The 18,679-nt window shown below is 31.9% G+C and overlaps 1 protein-coding gene across 6 annotated transcripts in view; it reads right to left on the bottom strand.

Annotated features, from left to right (window-relative positions):
- Nucleotides 1-5,401: 5,401 nt before the first annotated feature.
- Nucleotides 5,402-18,679, bottom strand: part of LOC148285443 (bromodomain-containing protein 2-like) — a 75,143-nt gene continuing 61,865 nt past the window's right edge. For all 6 annotated transcript variants that reach the window (XM_088224853.1, XM_088224834.1, XM_088224810.1 and 3 more), the window contains one exon: nt 5,402-18,505. In XM_088224853.1, the coding sequence (XP_088080979.1) occupies nt 18,440-18,505 (66 nt within the window). In that variant the 3' untranslated portion in view covers nt 5,402-18,439. The remainder of the gene's footprint in view (nt 18,506-18,679) is intronic.

Raw genomic sequence — 18,679 nt, forward strand, 5'->3', positions numbered from 1 at the left:
TACACGAAATCAAACACTGATTTGAGTCTACTGAACACTTTATTTTATTTTTAGAAATATAAAAACAAAAATTTCGTGACAATTGTTCCGCCTTGTTAGGGCATTTTCAAACAAATGTGAAGATTAGGTGGATTATGAACTAAAATTTAACTTATTTTATTTTATTTTATTTTATTGGAAAGCCAACAGACATTTATACATTTATAAGAATCAATTATACCATAAATACATATCATAAAGTCCAATTAGAGGCTTCCACATAATATTGTTATTGTAAATGTTGTCACATAAAAATTATACATAACATAAAATAACTAATCATACAAAACTTATAATATTACTAGAAATGTAAATGAATATTGGTCACACAGTTGCGCATTACAATAAATAATACAACTATAGTTGACCATACAGTGTTCATTTACAGTGTTGTTATCTTATGAACTATAGCATATTTACATTAATCAAACACAACAATTGTCACGAAATTTTTGTTTTTATATTTGTTAAAATAAAATAAAGTGTTCAGTAGACTCAAATCAGTGTTTAATTTATTATATTATAAGTTTAAATTTTGTATAATATGATCAAACGAGCGTTTAAAATGTGAAATGATTTCCAGCTGTTTATAGGTATTATTTTTTCGTACATTTTAGAGGAGTTTCGCCGTACAATTAATTTTGACATTATATCCAATAAAACAATTCGCTAAATGAATCATAAGCTAAGTTCTTTATATATTTTCCTGAAACCATGATAGCGGGTTGTCAATCCTTATAGAATTACGGGATTCTCCCAGAAAGAGGTTTTTTTTATGTATTTTTTTCCAGCTTCCGGAATCATTTACTTTATGGTCATTATTATTTGTTGAAAAAAATCGTTAAGTTGTGGCGAGCGAAACAAAGGAGGTAGATTCCTTTTTTTTATTGTGGAAGTGAATGTGGTAAAGAAATAAAAACAACGTTGCATTTATTCATCAATCCCAATCACAAATGCTAAAGCATTGCGGCTGCTAGGGTTTCCTATGACAGCGGTGGCCGTATTTTAACGGCCGTAGTGAATGGTGATGCAGTGGACAGCCGTTGTAAAGCTAGGGTTTCCTAGGACAGCGGTGCCCGTATTTTAACGGCCTTAGTGAACGGTGATGCAATGGACAGCCGTCGTAAAGGTGACTAGAGTGTGGTTTTCTAGGAAAACGGTGTTATCAACACCATTTAACACCGTTTTCCTAGAAAACCACTCTCTAATCACCTTTACGACGGCTGTCCACTGCATCACCGTTCACTACGGCCGTTAAAATACGGGCACCGCTGTCCTAGGAAACCCTTGCTTAACGGTGACTATCAGATAACATTTATCAACACCGTTTTCCTAGGAAACCACTCGCTAGTCACCGTTACGGTGGCTGTCCACCGCATCACCATTCACTACGGCCGTTAAAATACGGGCACCGCTGTCCTAGGAAACCTTGCAAATTGAAAGCCTTGAAAAACATTTTGTACAAATTAAATATTCTAATGTCCAGAGATAGTGAACTATTACAGTGTAAAACCTATATTTTGGATTCTACCTTGCCAGGAATCGAACCCGGGGCCTCGAGCATGGTAGGCGAACGCGCCATCGCGTACAATACGCTAAGAAGGAGACTTCCTCACTCGACATTAAAATTACAATAATCAGAAATATGAATTATTGGCAACTCCCCAATAAATAAGTTCTACGAATGTCGCATTATCATGAAATAGGAAGGCCCTGTATCTCTCACGACCTCGCGATCTCGCGAATCTCGCGGATCTACTTTACCCTTCATTGGCAATCGCGAAAGATTTTTCGCGCTTATGAAAAATAGCAAGTACCTACTTTATTAAGCAATTGCTAATGCTATTTCAAATTCAATTACTGTGGTCATACTGCTAATGCTAATCATCTAAATGTTGCATACTGCTATTATTGTAGATGCTTATTAATTAATCATATTAAACACCAGCCTATTTTGCACAAAATGTGCGTCAAATCCCTATGTTTTTTTGTTGAAAGGGGTTGTAGTCCCGTGGTGCACTACTTGTACTATATAATCTGTGCCGTGGTGGCCATGATAGTATCTTAGCCTCCAGGGCCTCAATTATGATGGGAAGATAAAATTTATCTTTAATTTTATCTACAAAGTAAAATGAAGTTTTCTGTATGAAAAATAAAATATGTTTACAATTTTTTTTTAAACATGTTTAATTACCGGTTACCGACGAAGATATTTTGAATTTTTATACAAATATACACACTCCCGTACATAAATATCCACATTAGTTTATCCGGTAAAATCCCCCCCAACAGTCTCACCTGAATATCATAAATAGTTTAGGATTAATTTACTAATTATTGATTTTTATTTTGTGGTTATTTATTTTATTGGCGATTATAGAGATTTGATGAATCTTATATAAAGAATAATAATAATAATAATGACAGTGAAAAGTTAACACAGTTATCTTCAATTGTTGATAAAGTAAAAGTGAATTTTTGGTGTGAAAATGTGTATATTTTTATGATTATTTTTTTAAAAAAACTGTTCAATTTCAGATTACTGACGAAGATACTTAATTTTTTTATAAAAATGTACACATTTTAATTTTTAATATTTGAAGATAACTATGTTAACGTCTACTTGGGTCCCAGATCAGAAAGTCTGAGTTACTGAGTTACCAATAACACGGTTATTTACATTAGAAAAAATTTAATTTAATTATTTGGGTAAATCGTAAGAACACTCGTCCTCGGTGACACTTACTGTAATACAGCGTAACCAGTTTTTTTTACGTAAATGTTTTACCGAAATAAATTTATTACAAGGACTAAGAGCTGTTACTTTTAAATTATTGCTGTTTTTTACTTAAAAAATTTATAGTTTTTCTGATACTCCAGAGGTAATCGTAAATAACATATTAACCGAACGCTTTTTAGGTTCCCCTGACAAAAAATTAAATGTATAGTTACGCGGTATTACAGTAGGTATCAACGATGATATGACATTTAGTTTTTTAGAATAAAATTACTTATAAAATAAACATTCTTATTGTTGCAGATGCAACTGAGGTTCTCGTGCGTTTATCTCGACAGCGATGAATGCGAACCTGTTAGGAAGGCCAATATGTGCTGTAAAATATATAATTTATGGATTTACACAAACGTGGGCCAATCACCCAAGCGTCCCACTACGCCCCTAACTACCCCAATATCGTATAATTTTAAATCCAAATTCAGCATTACTGTAGCAATGATCATTGGAACATTGCTGGCTTTAACCTCCGTACTTTATGGAATAATTTTGTGTTTATATGTTTACTTTAGAGTGTAAAGTTGATACAATAATATGAAACTGATTGGTTCTTACATAATACTAAAATGCCAAACTTGAAGTAAAAAGAAAAAGTATTTGAATAAAAATGTATGAACACTGTAGGTACCTACAATCCTTCTTAAAACAACTTGAGGGCAACCTAGTGAGCGGGACAGCGACGAACAGCGGCGGACGTGCGATAAATGCGACCGACTTTCTTTTATATTTGATCTTGAAAAGGTTTTGTTTTATAAAGGCTTTACTTAAGGATGTTTAAATGTTTGGATTTTAGACATTAATTTCCAATGCCATATGATTTATACTAAATTCTGTGGATCATTAGTTTTTATTTTATCTTACCTTAGAAGCGTCAACATAGACTATTCCACATTGAAATATCAGGGACCAACATATGTGTTTTTAACATCCCTGAGGAAGTATTTCGATGCAGAGTTTTATTGCTTTTTTTATGCAAAATTTTATTTTCCATATAATGTTAATTGATTTACATTTGTGTTTATATTATGTGTACATATAAGGATGAATGATTAAAATATTTTGTTACGTACATACATAATATATATTAATGAAAATTTTAAATCCAATGTACTTTATTTTACTATACAAAAACAGTTTTCTTTTTGTTCATTTTATGTAAAAAAAATATATTTTATAAACGTGTTCAAAAAATGATAAAAAATGTATCCTTTTGATACATTTTATTTATAAATTATTGCGCTTGTCCAGTTTAAAATCACTTCCTGGTCTATTCCATTGATCCACAACTCGGTTTATCAGGAAATTCTTTCTGGAGTAAGATGAGCCTAGGTGGCGATTGTTATTTGTAGTGAACATTGGCTTCAGTTTTGGTAAATTTGATTTCGTCAAGATGTTTGCAATGCAATTAAATTATCACACCACCTCCACCTTTCCAGTATGCTTAGACCGAGTTCTTTCGAGTGGTTTATAAATTTATTAGACTTGTCCCTCTAGGAAACTAAAATCTAAGAAAGAAGTCAAAAGTAGTGCGGAACAGTGTTTTCCTTGTTAGGTTTAGAAGGATATTGGATTGCTTTAAGTTTACTCTAGATAAATTCCAATCAGGTCTTCTCCATACTCGATACCACGAGGTGCATATTCCAAATACAGTTTTATCCGACTATCCATAGTATCCTGGGCCGTTGCACTCAGTAGAGCGTATTTCCCATTCTTACATTTAACTCGGATATTCTCTACTGTGACCACTTCTGCGTCCTGAAAGTAATTTGCCCCGTCGAATATGTACACTGGAGAGTTCTTGGCTGCTGCTACTTTTTGAGCTAAAGAAACTTGTAGCTCCAAACAATGTTTAACAAATTGTGTCAGAAAATATTCACCCATTTTTATAAATGCCGTCCAAACTGGGTGGAGTTTACAAAGATGTAAATATGGGACTAACGATTAGATTTTAAAATGCATTAATACATTTTTTATCTTTTAAATTAACACCGACTGATAAGGTTACATATTTATTTGAATTAATCAATTTGATTACATAAAGTAACAGTCAAAGACAATTACAAACTGACCGAAATACTCCTATTTTTGGTCGTGCCATATTTAAAAAAGCGACCGCTGTGCTGAACAACATTGCTCTGGATGTTGATCTGTTCCATGTCTCGGAAGGGGTTTTCCAGATCAGGATTTTCCTACTACTTGACAAGAGTCTCTCTTATGTTTTGTTTTGTTTGTACTATTTACGCCTTAAATTTAAGTTCGTAATCTACATATTATTTATGATATAAATTTTGAAATGAAAATATGTAACTTTGAAATCAGCATTTTTGAGTTAACTACTAAAAATGCATCTTTGTTCCTTCCTCTATAAATGCTACAAATTGACAAGTCGTGATATATTCGAATCATATTGATGATATAAAAAACATTTCTGTGTGCTTGACTTTAATTTTATAGCCCCACAGATGAAGTGGTTTACGCAAAGAGCATAGTAGCAATGGGGGAAGATTTAGTGGGAGGAAGGAAAGGAATTAAAGATTATTTTTTAAAATTACGAAATAAAAACAGCCATTTAACATTCGGTCAATTTATTAAATACAATTCATCTAATATATCACATATTATTATATACAAGTAATTAGACACCATCGCCCGCTCCCTCGACATTCCTGCTTCCATAAACAGAGATATTCAGATGCTTAATAAATATTTTGTATAAAAAAATTCTCCCCGTAATTTGGAAGAACAAACTTAAGAAATAAGAAAGTATTTTTGCACCGTGGGTTATTACAAATTATTTAGAATTACATTATTCAATGTGGTGGTACTTAACTAGGGAGAACCGGACATAACCATCCGGGAGATGAAATATTAGTATGAATAGGCGTATATTTATTGAATGAGTTTCTTTTTATCTCTCATAGTTGAAACAAGATAAAAATTAGAATTATTTTAACAATCGCATGAGGTAGGTAGGTGTCTAATTAGTTCCGACACACACAAGCAGTCATGAGAACTATATTCATTTCCAATAGAAAAGTGTTTGGGATAAATTGAGTCCATCGCAGGTGGAGTGAGCTTTTAAGGTGAAGTAAACTCGTTACTTATTTTGCATTTCTGTATTTAGTAATATCAGAACCTTTTTTTCCTGGTTATTTATGTACAAAACATCCGTGTCAATTCAAATTATCAAAACAGTTAAGTAAAAAGCTCATATAGTTAAAAGTTTGACCATTTCGTCGGTTGATTCGATTCACCAGCTATGGGATTAATTATTCCACAACAACTAGGCAAATTATGAAAACCAAACAAATAAAACTTTTAAATTTTACAAAACTTTTGTCAAGACTAAATGCATCACTCGGAATACAAAATGCTTCACTCGTGAGAAGATACGAGCGCCTCGGGGGACAAAATAGGGGAAATGAGTCATAAGACGAAATATGTTATTCAGAAAAAGAAATGTGCCAAATTAGTCATTTGACTTTTTTTAGTCCGAGCATACCGTGATTTATTTAGTTGGTTTTAATAACTTTCCCAATTACAAAAATTCACCAAAAACTATAAACACAATTTAGTTTAATGAATCTGCCTGCGTGTGTCTGCCTATTGACAGGATCCATCGAGCTGGAAATTATTTTACAGACATATCAACATTCAAATTAATCACAATATAATATGATTTAGTTTATTGTGATAAAACATATAATTACATCACACTTTTTCTATAATTATTATTTACTTCACCTTTGTCCGCATTCGGGACAAGGATTCCGAAATTTAATGCAAACGGTGAAAATATATTTTGGGGTAATTACTACAACTGGGTATCTTCAGAATTAGCATTTTTGAGTTACCCATTAACAACACATTTTTGCATCTTCCTCCATGAATGCTTCAAATAGGCAAGCCGTGATTCATTAAATTATATTACACCAAAACTCCAGGCACACAGATTGCCAAACATCCAGATCGCTGTCGGGAAATTAAAAATAAAGGAGAAGTTTTTAATTTCAATTTAATTGTGCAATTAACTTTGCTGGACATGTATAAGTAAGTTTTAAATGTGATTCCAATTCACTGTACTATTTCAAATGTAATAAAATCTATTACCCATTAATCCGGAAAATTAGTGCGTCAAATTGTGCGGCAAAGTTACTTGAAAATGAACATATAAAAAATATTTCAATAAAAACAAACTACTTTGAACGACATCACCGGTTCATATAAAACAACCAGCGATAAGAGAGCTGTGGAAGATATCCGGTTTACTTACCGAAACAGACCAATCGGCAGAACTGACGGAGAATAAGCAAAAGAGAACCACCGATGTCACATGCGGAGAAATTTCGGAAATACAAAACTTCATTGCGCTGATAATACGATGTATAAAAATAAAGAAAAAAAATTGACTTAGTTTAACCCATTGCACCACTAATAAAGATGACACAATTAGTTCATACAACACACTATTTAATTTGGACACATTTTTTTATTACAATAACATTAAGACTAAATTAATATTTTGTAATAAATAATGAGAAATAAATTGTGATTATTACATTTTATTATGAAATCAGCAACCCAAATATACTTATTTATGTCATTTTTATGAATAAATTTATTGTCATTTGGTTTGAATGTAAAAAAATCAACGATGTTCGAGTACTTCACAAAAGTCAACAGATGGAAGAGTTGAGGAAATGTGGATGTTCAAACATGGGCAGAATGGTGAATGTTACAGTGTGTAAAGTGGCCACTTAAACCAGCCATTGACAGGTCATAAGTCCTGTAAATGCCTAGACTTCCATATTCCCTTCTCAAAAATGTTTTCCCCCTCTGTTGAAATAAATTTAAATAAAAAAGTTTAAAAAATCACTTTCAAGACAAACCGGCGAATCGTTGGCTTTGTGAGTCAATGACAAATTGACCTTGGCCGGCAATTCGCCGGCTTTGTGCTGCAATAGGTTAATATTCTATTAACAAATAATAAAAAACCTCTGGACTTCATTTGAATTTTCATGTACGATAATTTAAATGTATGATTTGTCTATTTATAGCATTCAGGAAGGATAAAAAAAGAAATATGTTTTTAGTGGCTGACTCACAAATGCTGATTTTGAAGTAACCTAGTTGTTATGATTACCCCGCTATATATTTTTGAATGCAGAATAATTCCACAGGTGTGTGGCCCCTCGCTCATCCAATACCATGATTTAACTATCTTTATATAGGTACTCCGCAGAATTCGCTGTTCCCAGCTAAACTCCGTTCAACGAGACAAACGGTTTCGAGTCGGTGGTGCAACACGAGTTGAGGCACGTTTTCATTAGACTGTTTACTCGAGCGATGGCATGATTAAATTAACTAATAGAAATAATAAACAAATCTAACACAATCCACAGATTTAAAATATTTCCTGTTAACACTTCGCGGTCATGCCGGCTTTAGCCCTCCAAATCGTGTCTCATTTAGGAAATGACGGCTATAGCCTACGTGTAACTGAAGTAATTATATGGTAGGAGATATTGTGTCCCTATAAAAAAGTGTCCCAGTATGTTAGTCAAATAAGATTTATTTCAAATCAACAACTACGGTCTAATAAGAAGTGAAATATTCCAGAAAATAGGAAACCTATGATATGTGTCCGTATGAGTGGATCCTATCCGTAATGTAATTAAGGACTATTTCACAAAAAAAGTTAACATTTCTTCCATTTTTTTATATCTTTTTTCTCATTGAAGACTGGCGAAGCTATTGAATTATTTATTATATTTTTGTTATCAAAAACATTTTTCACTTTGTGGTATGACATTTTACACTTATTTGTTTATAAATTTGTATAAACCACTTAATTTTTTCAATTACACTTCGACCGGTCTCGAGGTTACTACCTCATCGTCAGGAATTTAACTAACTTATAATTACACGCGTTGCTATTTATATAATAAAATATTGTATGAAAGAGACAGAAAATTGAAAGAAAGAGAGAGAAAGAAGATAAAATAAATCATAACGGGAATAGTTTTAAAAGAGGACTCGAAGTTCAATTTAATTGATTATTTATTATTTGAAGTTTTTGATTAATGGCTTTACTAATTTCTAATCGTTCTAAATTATCTAAACGAAAACCATTTTTATTGACATGCAAAATTTCTACACACGTTTCTTGATTAAATTCATGGTTTTCGGATATAAGATGATTTGCGAATTCTGAAAAATTATTATTACTCAGACATCTTATATGTTCTTTGATTCTAACTTTAAATTTACGTGAAGTTTTTCCAATATAGAAATTTGGGCAATTTAAACAATTTAATTTATAAATTCTCGAATGATTTAATTTACCATCCTTATCTTTACAATTTGTTAATATTTTACCTATGTTATTATTAGTATAAAAAGCTGGCTTCGTAACCTCGAAGCCTTAGTAACCTCGAAACCGGTCGAAGTGTAATTAAAAAAAATAAATTAAGTGGTTTATTAGTGTTTAATTTATAAACAAATAAGTGTGAATTATTTATTATTTACCTTCATTCGTTTGATTTTCAATACCCAATATATGTTTTAATAGAAGTATTATTGATTGGCTAAAGGAAATTTCACCACAGCAATTAACCCGCCGATGTGCAAGAAACGTGTGTACAATTTTTTTTATTTTTTTTAAATTTGGGTTAAAAAAATACCTGTCTACAGAGATTCTAAAATACTCTAAATGTAGTTAAATACATAAATACTTCTCGTCTTGTTGAGCGGAGTTTTAACTGGACATTGTCGGGTCCGTGCAAAAGATGAGAATATTTAAAACGATAATATTTACTTTTTTATTTGTTGAAATAAGTTTAAACGGTCAATTTGGATGAATGACTACGTACTCAGAAGAAGCGTGTCCGTTTGATTCAATTATGAAAAACCTTCAATTCGGACAAAAAGCAGTACACGAGATATAGGAACATCGGCAAAGGCTGCCAGCCCATAATAAATAATAATTACACTTATTAAATTTACTATGGGCCTGATTCAAAATAGCAGATTTGCACAGTGGCATATTATGTTTGTAATGGTTGGAGATTAGATTCTAGAATTTTTACAATGTGCACATCGTTCTTCATATTTTGTTATTAATGGCATAATCAACATAATTCCACATCTATCTGATACATCACGCCAAGCCAAATATTATTTATATTATATTATACAAAGGAAATATGAATGGATTTCTTAATCACATACTGCGTCAAATGTAAGAAATTACAATTTGAGTACCTGTCTCACATGTAAGTAATGTGGAATACAGGTAAACGTTTTTATGTTAGATTTAAGCCGGTTGGTGCCGGCGTGGGATTTCCCGGTTCGGCCTACACCAGACGACAGTAGGCGCCGCGATTCTGATAGCAGACACACTTTTACACATTGTTTTATTCTATTACCGTGTACGCGAGCACCCTATTGTGTGTGTAATATTGTTTCCGAGTTAGTTTTCGTTTTGTTTTTAAGAAAAATAAAAAGGTATGATTATATATTTTGATTATTTTTTTTGAAATAAAAAGAATATTCAAATATTTGTAGTTTATGCTATGATTCTGCAAGAAGGGAAGTAACAATCAAAGCAAATGAAATTAGATGCTTTTTTTAAAAAGTGTGAGAATTTAATTTAGTACTGACGAACTGGTGAGTTAGTATTTATTATAAAAAATTCATTATTTATATCAAAGGATTATTCTTTATTTTGCAAATGAATTTAAACTGTATTTTTTATAATTCATTTTGAATTTATATTGGATATGTATTTAATAAACATGTTAGATTGTTGTTAGAATTTCGACACGGAACCTAACCTTATATCTTCCATTATATTTGTGTTCATTTGACGCCGGTGTCTCTTGGAACGGAACCCCGGCGTACAACGACTTTTACCTGTATTACATTCTAGGTACCTCCCTCACATGTAAGTGACGTGTAATATTACATTCTAGGTACCTGCCTCACATGTAAGTGACGTGTAATATTACATTCTAGGTACCTGCCTCACATGTAAGTGACGTGTAATATTACATTTTGGGTACCTGCCTCACTTTTAAACCATCTTGGTATTGTAATAATTTAATTAACTATTATTTTTCAAATCAAAACACAAATAATCAGTCCACAGGCAACCGTCTTTACGGTTAGAGGAATCTGTATGTAACTGATGATTTTCTAAAAAATGTTTTACAAATAAATGTCACTATGTGCACTGACATATAACAAATAGACACGTTATTGCCTTACTATCAGTATGTCATAATTAAGGAAAATTGCCTTCCCGTCAACAATTCGAAATATAGAAAAAACACAATCACTGTAGCTACGAGAGAAGTTCTCGGTGTTATTAATTATGTGCTTTGAAATTGCGAAAAATGCATTAAAAATATAACTAATTATCTACACATTTATTGAATAAAATTGGATTGACTAATAAAATTATACATCTGCTCTGTTTCGAGCAGCTGTAGTTGAAATTAAAGTATTTTCTCATCACACATGATGGCGGCTTATTTTTACAAAAGTCTGTTAAAGAATGAAGACGCAGATGGCGTAATCAAATTATAATGCGATTTCCTGGCCCTTGTAATGTGTCTATTGAATAAATTCTAAGTCATCGGCTATCTGGCACTCTAACAGTATTATCAAAATGTGTTTTTGCTCGTATTCTAGTGAGCTTTTTGTTTAAAAATAAAACAATCCACGTGATATAAAATAATATTATACAATTTATTGATTTTATTTGTATTTATGGTATATAAGAATTTTTATTGATACAACACAATACTGTCGAATCAATGGGAAGTTAAAATTTATCTTCAATTTTATCTACAAAGTAAAATCAAGTTTTGTGTGTGAAAAATAGAATACGCATACAATTTTTTCGCAAAACATGTTCAGTTACAGGTAACCGATGAAGATATCTTAAATTTTCATACAAATATACACATTTTCGTATATAAATATAGATTTTACTTTATGCGGTCTCGATATGTACCGATGAAGATAGCGTTCGTAATCGCAGCCCGGGTCTCTTATATCCAGGTTCGACTGTAGTAATAAATAATAACATTGAAAATTGACATAATTATTAATATCAAAAATATAATAAACCGATACAACCGATACAATTTAAATAGATTGATAACACCCGTTTCAAAAATGTCTGCCTCATGGGCGCGGTTAGGCATTTGCCTTCCACACGCGAGGTCCCGGGTTCGAAACCCGGCAAGGTAGACTGTTGAAGATTAATTTAAAAGGGTGTTATTCACTGCAATATTTCATAGTCTCTGAAGTGTAAGAGTTATCATCTTACTTTCGATATTCGCTGCACTAGTTTACTAGCCCATTTTCAACCAGAGCTGTTTTAAAACAACACGTACCTCAAAAATTATTTGCGAAGAAAGCACTGACCCTATTTACTTGTGGCTTTTTTAGAATGAAGAAGTTCTGGAAGAAATTGGATAAAAAACGTATTCTTACATGCGGTAAAAATTAGAGCATTAAATTGAAGGGCAAAGTTTCTTGAAAATGTATAATTTTTTTTTTTATGATTTTTTATAAAAACAAACTACTTTGAACGACGTCACTAGTTCTTCAGAATTCACTAAAATAAGAGTTGTGATAGATTTCCAGTTTACTGTAACGCAATTGAAAAATCGGCAGAACTCATCGAGAACTTGAGACGTCAAACGCAGAATAATTTTAAAAATACAAAACTTAAAAAAATCACAACGTTGTTAATACGATACATAAAAAAAAATCTTTTTTGGCTTAGAATAGTCTATTAACAAATAAAAAAAAAATACAAAAAGTGCATCGTTTCTGGCAAAACTATTTTTTCGTTTTGTTGAGTTCACTGCGAGCAAACTTTATACATTAAGCAAACTGCCATATTTGCGTCATTTAAAATTTCGTCACCCGAGGGAGCTTTTTTCATTAAACTTGAAAGCTTATTTTGACTTCATCATAATTTTTTCTAGTATATATTATAAGTATATAAATAAAAATGGTTACGGTTTTTTTCCCTCTTTTAAATGCATTATGTGAATATAAAATATGTTTTAAAATGTTTGATTTATCTCCATACTGATTTATTTTCATCAAGTTTTTTACCCCACAAACCACGTTTTGTAAAATAAAATAATAAATATTTTTTTGAAATTTCAAATAATATCCGTACATAAATATAATCAAATATAATTATTTTTTACATCTTAAAAAATAATTCGGATGAAAATGATTCGATACGAATGACAAAAATATAAACATCACCTTACAATAATATTTTTGCAGATTTTCAATTTTCGCATTGACCCGACAACATTAAGAAATAATTAAAATAATTTTCTCGTCTTGTGCGATGTTTTTATGCACAATAAAATTGAAGTACAATTATTTTTTATTTTAATGGATGAGTTGAATTTCTAAAATAAATAATTCTATACTGGTGCTAAAAAAACAATTGACTTTTGAAAAATACAAATAAATATAAAATAGAAATAAATTATACACTTACATGTTCATAAGAAATTTGTGTTAAAACGATTTAAGTGCTTAGCTAACGAAAAACTGACTTAGTTATTAGAGAAAGCCCATACGAAAAAAAGCTTTAAAGATTTATTCATTGCAATACTTACTGAAATTAAAAAGTGGTAAGTTTATTATTTTAATTATTGGTATTGCAATTTTTTTCTGCTCCTGTCCTTTGAAATATTTTAAGGCTTTACTAAAATTAACTAATTTAATTGAATAAACATATCCTTTATTCAATCCTGAATTATCCTAGACCCCAAAACATAAAATTTGCAGGTGAGCGATTTTTTTCAACTTCACAAATGTTGTACGTTCCAAAATATTGAAAACGCCATATTATTGTAAAATTGTTAAAAGCGAAAGCATCTAGAAAGAATTTAAAAAAATATAAAAGATAGTTTAGATAAACGATAGTGCTTGGCGTTTAAGATAAACGGAAATGATTGAATAACTTGAAAAGTATTGCATTTTTGGCATTTCAGATTATACAGAAAGGAAGGGAATTTCACAGAGAATCACATTCTATATAAAGAAAGCATTAAACAAATTGGAGTTTAGAAAAGTTCAGAATTGAATAGACATACTGTAAGATGTTTGATGAATTTTTCAGTTTATTATCAGTTTGAATGAATAAGTGAAAAAGTGTAAGATTTATTTTTTTAAATTTAAATCTGTCAATCAGGCAGTGCTTTCCACTCACTCTGTAATGCCTTATGCATCATTAGGTGTGGATAAGAGAATGATGATAACTTACTGTTTAATTGAGCCAAAAGCCAAAAATTTAATAGAGGAGAAAATTATGCGAGAATTTGACGGCGTAAAATGTCCTGTGTAATATTTCGAATTTACGGTTCACGGATCCGAGGTTCAAACCCCGCCCTGTCGCGGATTAATTCCACCATTTTCAACCATAAAGTTATTAGAGACTATTTAAATAGCCCCAGATGTTAAATATTAGGGTACTAAAAAATTGGGAAGATGTTATTTTTTTGCATGTAAAAAAAGTTTATATTTGAATGTTTACAAACAGCATTTGTTTTTCGGGCATCTCAATCAGATTATTTCCTTAAATTCCTTAGAATTTCTACATTTATTTATTTTTTTATTGATTCTTGGTAATACTAAAATAATATTAAATGACATTCGATACAATTTAAAAAATCGCAATCCTAAATAGAGTGCACCCCTGTTGTAAGAAGAGTAGAGTTTGACATTAGCAATAACAATTCTGTTTTTAAAAAAAAAAAAAAAAAAATGTTTTGAAATTCAACCATAAAAAAGTACCTAGGTACCTACTTAAATTCAATATTTGAATATTAATAACTCATCTTTTTGTCGGCCTCATGGTGTAATGGTCAGCGCATTTGCCTACCACGCAAGAGGTCTCGGGTTCGATTCCCGACATGGTTGTTTTAAAATGTTATTTAAAAGGGTATTTTTACACTAAAGGCGGATCACCTTACCTTCATGTAACAACAATGATCAAGATACGCTGCGATTGGTATACCAATGCAGTGCCCTATGCACCATTAGGTGCGGAAAGTGAATGATGATGATGCATAATTCATCACACGTACTGAAGAATTATATATAATATGGCTGGTGTTATTGGACAGTTTTTTTTTTATTTTGCTTTGGGCAGCAGCAAATCACACAATGACGAAACGAAAAGATTGAAATGTCAAACTCAATGTCTAATGTCACTTAGTATATAGTTTATCAAAAGTTCGAATATTGAAAAATCGTTTGGTGAACCAGTTAGGTCCGCAGTAATTTATGATTTTCATCTATTGGCTTATGGGATTTCTCTAATAACCATTTCAAACTACACTATTTTACATTACTGTTTGATGTAGAATATTTTCATTATATTTATTAATAAATATTTCACTGTAACCGTCTACAATAAATTAATTAAAAAAGTTTTATTATTTGTATCATCCAAATTACTTCCCGCACCAAAGGCGATACATTTCAAAACCAGAAAGAAATTTGCTCAATATTGGCGAAAAGTTTGTTTGCAAAAATACTGACAAAATGGAACATTTACAGATTACGCAATTTCACAAAAATGGACCTCCTAGACTGAGGAACGAATTTAATATTGATGTAATCCCTCGAGGGTTGAATCCAGGCATATCTACAACAATACAGACATGCTCAAAATAGTGTCATTACTATTGCAAACGTACATTACATAAATATATCAATCAGATCATTAAAAAAAAACAAATTCTTTTTTAATGTAGTTTTAAAGTGGTAATACTTTTAAAAAATACATTTTAAAAATTATCATTTTAAAACAAAGGGACTCTTTAATTTTGAAAATAAACACAATATTTTTTGGTGTACATATCGTCATCTTGTTGGTGAAAAGTACTGAGCCACGATATCATGGTTTTGTGAAAAATGACTACGGTTGACTAGTTAAAAAAATACACCTTTCCGTCATAGTACTGAAATTTGACCAGCTAGATTGAGGGAATATTAATTACCAGATACACTGAGAATTTTAAAGAAAAAAAATATCATTATAAAAGAGATATAGAGTACAAGTCTTTTCACCAACCATCAAGACAACGATAGGTTGCAAAATGAAATCTGTCCATTTTTTTTTCATTGAATTTTGTAAAGGACTTTATGACTTGACAATTTTTTAGTCAAATTAATTTTACAGAATAAACCATCTAACAATATCTCATTGGCTGGATGCAGAAAAAACAGTTTTTTTATGTATTCATGTCCGCCAACATACTATTTACACTGTGCACAAATTTTATAACTGTATTCACAATAATTAATTAATAATTCTTATGTATGTAGAAGCATTTTAAGTGAAAAATGTATTTAATAAACTAGTATAGTGCGTTTGAATTTTTGATAAGCCTATGTCAATTTGTTAGTGCCTGACAGTCAACCGAGCAAAAATACAATTTTCAAGATTTCAATGGACCGTATTTAACTTTAAATGACTTTACTGAAAATTAAAAGACATCGGTAGTAAAAAGACGGCTACAGCCCACGTGAAGCTGGGCCCCGATTACAATGGGAAGTTAACGTTTATCTTCAATTTTATCTACAAAGTCGAATTAAGTTTTCTGTATGAAAAGCAGAATATGCATACAATTTTTTCTTCTAAACATGTTCAATTATAGGTTACCGACGAAGATACCTTAAATGTTCATGCAAATATACTCATTTTCGTACACAAATATCGATTTTTCTTTATAGTTAGTCGAAGATAACTCTGTTAACTTCCTATTGTAATCGAGGGCCTGGAGAAATTATACAGTAAGAAGAGATACTTTATTTATTTACTTTATAGATCGTCAGCTACGGCCCAATCAGGAGCGAAATATTTAAAAAAACAAGAAAGTTATGATACGTACCCGCATGAGTGGATTCTGTGAGAAAAAGATTCCGCGAACGAGCTAACATAGTTCTGCATCCAGCTAATAATTTTTTCATGCAAGATTTGATCAGGAAAAATATCTGACATCGCTCCGAAGGCTTCTGATGTTGAATTTTATATAAAATTTTTAGTTAAACAGTTTTTTCACCTTTGCTGAAATACGCACGTTTTGTAGATCATTTTGCGATGGAAATGACGAAAAAAAAGGGCAACATTTGTTCCTATATGCCTTTGGAACATAACGGATTCACATACACATATATGCAATTAGTCTCGTATATAAAGTTAGTGTCCATAATTATTTTCATTCCTGGTGGGGATTTGTCACTTTAACCGCACCTCACTCGTCGCAATAACGTAAATAAGTTAGACCGGCACCGCTCTCCGCGGAGAGTACTTAACCATTTCTGTGTTTCCATCTATTTTATTATAGCGCACAATCAGGGCAGAATACGTCACGCGTTTACTGTCCCTTTCACATATTTTCTATATTATCGACGCAGCAACGAATTCAGCTTCCTCAGTTTTACGACGCCGGCCTTCGCAACGCTCAGAGGGTGACGGGAAATGTTTTAACGTAAGAAAACCCGCAATGAGAAAGTGCAGTGCGTTCTTTTTACAGTTTCTACTATTTTTTTGTCTTTCGAGAATATAAAAAAGTGTCAAAATCTGAATGATTATTTTTACACGGGCAAAATCAAATTATAAGAGGCCTGTTTTATTTCGGTAATAACAAAGTCACGGAAAGACTGCTTTTATGACGAGTGTAAACAAACCTGAAAGTTTTTTGTCCGTTACCGTGACGGAACCTCGTTTTTTTATAATGTGAAATTTGCCACTCGCGACATGATCTCTTATTAACTCTGCCCAGAGATCCCCTCGCTTACGATGTAAAACATGAAAGTAATCAATGCGGCTTGACACGTCCGCAGCCATGCTGGCTATTGCCGTCAAAATCGAGTCTCTTATTTAGGAAATAACGGCTACAGACATCGGTCCGAAAGACACTGGTAGAGAAAATACGGCAATAGCCTATGTGAAACGATTATAATAATTGTTGGCCAAATACGATCTACTTCAAACCATCAACCACAGTCCGGTCGGAAGTGGAATATTAAAAAGAAAAAAAGTTATGATGTGTCCGTACGAGTGGACGGAGAGTGTTGCCATTTTGAAATTTTGCCATGAAATTGATTAAAAATAAAATTTCTGATAACACTGGACTTCCTCATCGAACGGTGTTCTGTATCTAGGCAGCCGTCGAACATGTTCACGAGGCGGGAGGTGACTGCGATACGATATCGCACAAAGTGGACTCGGAAGTCCGGCGACCCGAAGCCCGCGGTCGCTCCGCAATGAACGCAATCGGAACGAGCCGCCGAAGAGCCGGGGACAATAGTCTCTGTACAAAATACACAAGTAACAATAACACAGGGCGGCGGCAGCCGACACGGCCCGCCGGTTAGAAACAACACTTCATTTTGTACACAAAAATCTCAAATCTTACAAATTAAATAAAACTTATTTTTAATAATATTTTCACAGTTCTTCTTCACTCGTTCGCTACAGTGTCCCGTCAGAATAATTTCGTAATATATTATATTATTTGTTTAACTACAACATTCTGAATTTTGTGTTTATAAGGACTCCTCGAAGGCCGCCATCAAATCACTCTGCATGTTCATGTCTATCTGGCCGGCCATCTGAAACGGAAACATTACATTTAACATACGACGTATAAGCCGAGTATCGTTTCTTCATTTCTAATTTATTTACTTTACTGCGCAACATTACTTCCTCACAATTCAATAATTAGATGAATATTAAATTGTTTTTTTTATATATGATGTACTTTTGTCTACCAAAAGAAAAAATGA

Source organism: Micrasema longulum, unplaced genomic scaffold (assembly GCF_059751315.1).
Source record: "Micrasema longulum isolate JH-2025_06_02 unplaced genomic scaffold, ASM5975131v1 h1tg000034l, whole genome shotgun sequence".
NCBI classification, from domain to species: domain Eukaryota; kingdom Metazoa; phylum Arthropoda; class Insecta; order Trichoptera; family Brachycentridae; genus Micrasema; species Micrasema longulum.